A 6,536-nucleotide genomic window follows, 5' to 3' on the forward strand; every position below is an offset into this window, starting at 1 on the left:
TCAGTTATATCAAATGGAGTAAAGAGGAAGTGTAAGTTTAAAAACCTTTCGGTTTTGAAGAGTATAAACGTCTTTCTTATGTATATAAACTTAAGAAATCGCTCTATGGCTTGAAGCAAGCTCATTGTGTCTCGTATGATCATCTAACAAACTTTTTAAAGGAAAAGGGCTTTAACAAAGAAAACGTTCACACTACAATATTTATAAATAAAACAGATCATCGCAGTTTACTTGTTCAAATTTATGTTCATGATGTTATTTTCGATTTTACTAATGAGTTATTATAGTGAATTTGGTAAGATGATGCAAGGAGAGTTTGAGATGTCCATGATGAGAAAGATAGATTACTTTCATTGGCTATAGATCAAACAACTCAAGAATGACATATTTGTTAGTCAATCCAAATATTGCAGGGATCTGCTAAAAAGATTTGAGATTGATGAATGTAAAGCAATTGCCACTCCAATGGGTTCTGGGACATTCAACGATAATAATGAAGTAGCAAAGTGCATTGATATTTCAAAGTAACAAGGTATGCTCGACTCCCTTCTTTTTCTTACTACAAGTAGACTTGATATTATGTTTAGTGAAGATGCAAGCATGCATGAGCAAAAGTGTGTATACAAGCATGCATCACATATATTTTGATGAAGACAAAGGAAGACAAATGTTGATAATAGACAAAGGCTAATTTAGAAAAGGATCGACAACAAGATTAATGATCAAGGATAAGCTTAAATGAGTGAACAAATTAACATACAACACGTATCAACATTAAAGTCAAGACTCAAGTTCATACAAGGTAGAGCATTCAAAAGAAAATCTAGAAGCTAAGTATTTTAAATCTTTATTAGGCCTTAAGATATTTGCTTAGTAAGAGTCTAGGCTAGGATGAACCCCAATGAAAGTCTCACAAGCTAAAATCAATCATAACTAACATGAGACTTACAGGTATACATACATGATTTACATGCACATGCATACGTACATGAATCTTAAGTATGGGTTTAATCGATTACGAGTTGTTATTGTTTCTGTTTTCTGTTATTTTCAAGAACTCGTTAATCGATTAAGTTTAACGTATAATCGATTAACTGCAGCTTAAAAAAGAATAATATATTAACCTAAGTTTTTCATATTGCTTCAAAATATCATACATGAATTTTTGATTCATAGAGTTAGAACACATAGTTGAAAAACAGAATACACATTTTGTTCAGAAAATCTTAAGCTCTAACTTTCATATCTTTAGAGAGATTTTCGAAGTGTTCTTTTGAGAAAAAGAAAAGGGTGAATCTTTACAAGATACTCGTCGAGCTTAATTGTCAAATATTTTGTTAAAGAAACCTTGCATCTCACGTTTTGTTTTGAAATTGTGAGATCTTTTAGAAGGGTTCTTAGATTCTAAGAAGAGTGGTTAAATCTGCACATTCTGGTGCTCACATAACTTGATAAACTGCTAGATAAGGCAACAACATATTCACTTGGTGTGATTGTTATCGCTATTGATAGAGAATAGGTTTGGGAAAAATCCTAGACATTGTTAGGTGTGTCCTCATGAGAAGTAAGTGGTCTTAGTATTGAGCGATACCTGGCTGTGGCCTAATCGGGAAAAGATAGGAATCTTAGTAGGTGATAGAGACAGTTCAAACCGAGGTTGTCAAGTTCATAGAGATCAAGAAAGTAGCGTCTTGCATCTTGTATTGGAAGCTTGTTTGTAAAAGTGCATTAAAGATTCTATAGTGAAGAAAAATCTCCCAAGATCAGGAGGGGAGGCCTGGATGTAGTTTGTAGTGGACAACAAACGAACCAGGATAAAAAGTCATGTCTCATTCTTCTTATCCTTTATCTTTTTACGTTTCCTTATTACTTGATTTACTTAACTTGTTATGCATATAATTTTGTGTTAATTGCATATTCTGTATTGTGCATTACTATTCTTAATCATCTGTAATAAGTGCATATAAGTTCGGTTGAATCTTGGTAATCTTGGATATCTGAAGAATATTGTTTTCATTGAACAAGAACTAAATAATCTATTAAGGTGTTTAGTTAATCGATCAATAGCATATAGATATTGATGTTGCTTATAATAATATGACTTTATTTGAGTTTATAATGATTTATATAAAGAAGTTATATATGTATTGATAATACATACACTAAGGATGCTTATAAATCATTTAATATTCATAATATATATTTTTTTTGTCAACAATTATATTATATGAATATCAATAAGCAACAAAATATTAGATTGAGATGTCAATCAAAATTTTGTTCTTGGTGTCTTTAGTCATTCAAGTTTGAAAAATTCTCAATCATATGTCATTAGTCATATCCTCTTTTATGATGTTATTCGTTTTATCTTAACTAATGTAATTCAGTTACTATATAAATATCATTTTCAACAATAAAGACAATCAAATAAAATTATGTAGTAAGATAAAGATAAATTTATTGTAGAATACTTATATAGTTATTTATATTGAAAATGAAATAACTTAAACTTTTATTAGGTATGATTCTTTATAATCCCCATTATTCAATTAATTTTAGTTATAAAATTATATTGTCGTGTAGATGCAGGTTTAGAATATCTTAAATTTCGACATGCATATCTAAAATATATTTAGGTTCTAATCATATGTCAAATCTTAAGTTAATGGCGTAATCAAATCAAATAAAACTTAAATCAAATCATATATTATTAATAATTTTTACCCAAATTTTAATATAACTGAAACCACATTTAAGTCTTTATTTTAATAACAACACATAAAACTATAAAAGTAATAATAAATGGTAATTTATTATATTACAAATCAATTTTTGGGTTAGGCTAATTTTGTACTAGTATTTTATGTCAATTAAACCCATAAAATTTAAACGTTTATTTGATTATTAGGTGGGATTAAAGTTCTTTAGGATCTTGATGATCTATACCCATTAATAGGTGGAATTATTGGTGTCGAGTTTCTTAACGCAATTTCTCAAATGTGTGGGCACCTGGGGTTGCAGCTACATAAGCCAAAGTGCTCAACTCGGCTCATTTATGCCCGTAATTATGAAAAAGAATATTATAATTAACAATTTGCATGTGGGACAACATTTTGCAAATTCAATATCTTCTTTGATAATTGTTAAAGTTGTTCTAAGTGTGTATGCGAGTTAATTGATTAAAAGTGTAGTTAATTGATTAACTGGTAAGTTAATTTAGTTTATTAAGGTGAATTTTGTGTGCACTAACCAATGTTATGAAACCTGAGCCGGACATCAACCCGGAACAGGTCATGTGTAGGTGCTAACCGGTTAGACCGTTCGGTCAGATACGACATCATAATAATTTACTTATCAATATCGTGTTTTACATTATGCATACACGTAAATCAAAATAGAAGTATATCAAACAAGTTTAAGTCTTACATAATTAAAATTATAAATCAAAACATAATTATCTCATATAAAGATAAAATATTCTAATTCATCCAACTATCATTGTTTTCATTAGATCCTAAATTGACATTGTCGGTTAGAGATGTAGTTTGAGCGTAAGTATCTACATCTTCTTGAGGAAAAGAGTCCAAATTAAGCTCCCCATCAATAGTAACATTTTGTTCTTCAACAATACCTACAAATGAGAGTCTAAATTAGATTATTTTGTAGAACAATTAGAAAAATGTTGCACATTATAATATGTTCAAAACAAACCTTCATCATCCTTGGGTAAATCAAGTATTGGATTTGATATGTTATAATAGAGCATTTTTTCTATTTCATCATAATCTATCAATGGAGTTTCTTCTTCTTCTTCTTCAACAATCCAAAACTCAATGTTCTCCATACTCTCATAGTCAATTGGATCAAGTGTTCTTCTTTTATTAATGGCCCTATAATTCCAATAAATATGATATACATCAATACAAAATAGAAGTTATGTAGTAAACATTGAAAGTTAAGTTTAAAAAAAACTTATTTTGTAAGCCCAAGTTATAATGCACATAGACTAGATCATTTAATCTTCTATGTCTAATTTATTCCTCTTCCTTGTATGTATTTTTTTCAAATACACTCCAATTTCTTTCACAACCAGAAGATGATGTTTGGCTAAAAATTTAAAAGCTAATTGGGATACCATTGGAGCACTAAATCCAAATTGTGACCACCATTGATCTAAAAAATTCACAAAAAATTAGTATGTCATTAAAGTATTACAGTAGTAAATAATATTTCGATAAATTGTAAAATTAAAATCTTACCCGGTCGCTAATGTTTAAATGTTTCAATTGCCATTGATTGCCAAAACTCTCAATTTTATCATGATAGAGGCAACTTTGTTTAAAAAACTCGGTCTTGCTTGTGGTAACTTTTGCTTGTAAAACATCAAGCCAACCTTGTTGAACCTCTGGTTTGATACAAAAGTTGTCCTTCTCATAATAAAATGTTGGATTCAAAAAGTAGGCAGCACAATGTAATTTTGTTCGAAGTTGCTTATCCCATCTTTGCTTTATAATTCTTGTATAAGGTTTATACAAAGATTTTTTGTTCATGAACACCCTCTTAATAGTTTTCCTTGCTCTACGCATCCCATCATACACATAAGGTAGAGAAGTTCTATCATCAACATCAACAATTCTTAACAAGCAGATTAGTGGAGCCACAATATTGACAATAATTGCACAATCAATCCAGAACCTAGCATTCATCACAACCTCCACAAATATATTTGCTTTCTTGTCCCTATAATATCTAGAATCAATAAAATATGTACTAGTGACCAAAGCTTGCAAATCATGTTTATGTTCATGAATGCTTTTTAGTGCAATAAAGGTTGTTGCAAAACGAGTTGCCCCAGTACGTATTATTTATTTCCATCCTTGTCTTTTCCTTAACCATGCCAACAAATACCCATGATTGTAGACAAACTTTGTTATATCAGAGGCACTCTTAGCTAAGGTACTCACATGCTCTATTTTTCCAATATCTCCTAGAATCAAATTTAAACAATGTGCAGCACAAGGAGACCGATATATAGATGGAAACTTCTCATTTAACATATCCCTTGCAGCTTTATAATTTGCAGCATTGTCGGTAACCAAGTGCACAACATTGGTTACTCCAACAAACTCAACTAACTCAATAAAAAAATTGCAAAATGTTCTAGCCTCTTTAACAACATCAGATACATCAACAGATCTCACAAAAGTTATTCCTTTCGGAGAATAGACAAGAAAATTGATAAGTTGTCTATTTCTTTGGTCCTGCCAACCATCAGCCATGATGGTGCAACCAGTTTCTTTCCAAAAATTCCTAAAGGTCTCAACTAACAACTCGACGTCCTTCTTCATTGCATGCAATAAATTAGATCTAATAGTGTAGTAACTAGGACCTTTATAACCAAGACCAATTGCAGCAATTGCATCTATCATAGGTTGATAGTAAACTGAATTTGAACAATTGAATAGGATGCAACAATCATAAAAGAATCGAACAACTGCCATATCAGCTCTATGAATAACATCCTTACCTGCAAATCCCATTCTGATTGAGGGTTGAGCTCCTGGAGTAGTTCTTGTAGCAAATCCCAAAGGGTTTGTCTTACCCTTGGCTTTAGTTGGTATTGGTGGAACCATATTTCCTTCATGTTGCATAGCATTTTACTCATCTGAACCTTCTTCCCTTCGAATTTGATTAGTCCCTATTTTTCTACTACCACTAACTTGATTCAAGTGTTCCCTTAATTGATGTTTAACTTCAAAAGGAACTGAAAGACAAGGTAGAACATCTCCCTTTTCTCCCGCAAGATGTTGTTTAATTCGATGTATTCCTCCACCCTTATAACACTTTGAACAATACAAACATTTTATAATTTTCTTTCCATCAACATCTTGCACTAATTGACAATGATCCCATATTGTGTCAGATTTTGCTCTAACAGATTGAGTAGTAGCATTTACTACTTGATTTGTATTTGGAGAATTCGCAGATGATGCCATATCTAAAATTATAATCATTTAGCAACATTAACACAAACATATACCAACATCTAGCATTAACAATTTAACTCATTTACTCAATTAACAATTAACATTGTTAACACAAACTTGATAAACAAAATTGATAACATATAAAATTAATGCAATATAAAATTGATAACAATCATAACACCATAGCATAGCACGTGTCTCTTAAAATAACATATGTCATGGCACTGTGTGGTTTTTTAAAACAAAATAATTAATGAATATCAAGCATATCAAGGCACCGTGTTTCACTATATCTTCAAGCATATCAAGGCAGCAACAATAATTAATAAATATTAATTGAAGAATCATGATATAGTATAAAGTATAAACTATAAACAAGTACTTTATGTGGATGGTAGTAGTGAAGAAGATGCAACTACAAAGATGTATAAAATGGATTTTTACCACAAGAGTATGAGACAACAGTCAAGGCAATGGTAGATAACAGTGCAGAGGGATGAAGGAGATGGTCAGCGATTGGTAATATTCAGAACAACGATTGAAGAAGAG

General features: G+C 30.7%; 1 protein-coding gene across 1 annotated transcript; it reads right to left on the reverse strand.

Annotated features, from left to right (window-relative positions):
• Nucleotides 1-4,122: 4,122 nt before the first annotated feature.
• LOC109339878 lies at nt 4,123-5,633 on the reverse strand. The gene is made up of 3 exons (XM_019577409.1): nt 4,909-5,633; nt 4,260-4,749; nt 4,123-4,173 (listed from the first exon to the last, which is right to left on the reverse strand). Exons 1-3 carry the CDS (start codon nt 5,631-5,633, stop codon nt 4,123-4,125), a joined length of 1,266 nt encoding a protein of 421 aa, XP_019432954.1.
• Between the last annotated feature and the right edge of the window lie 903 nt (nt 5,634-6,536).

The sequence above is a fragment of the Lupinus angustifolius genome, unplaced genomic scaffold, assembly GCF_001865875.1.
Source record: "Lupinus angustifolius cultivar Tanjil unplaced genomic scaffold, LupAngTanjil_v1.0 Scaffold_118, whole genome shotgun sequence".
NCBI classification, from domain to species: Eukaryota; Viridiplantae; Streptophyta; class Magnoliopsida; order Fabales; family Fabaceae; genus Lupinus; species Lupinus angustifolius.

Coding starts and splice junctions, on each gene's coding strand:
- LOC109339878 (XM_019577409.1), bottom strand. CDS start 5,633: ATGGTTCCACCAATACCAACTAAAGCCAAGGGTAAGACAAACCCTTTG. Junction 4,750..4,908: donor AAGTTTGTCTACAATCATGG/GTATTTGTTGGC, acceptor TATTGATTCTAG/ATATTATAGGGACAAGAAAG. Junction 4,174..4,259: donor ATTTAAACATTAGCGACCGG/GTAAGATTTTAA, acceptor TGAATTTTTTAG/ATCAATGGTGGTCACAATTT.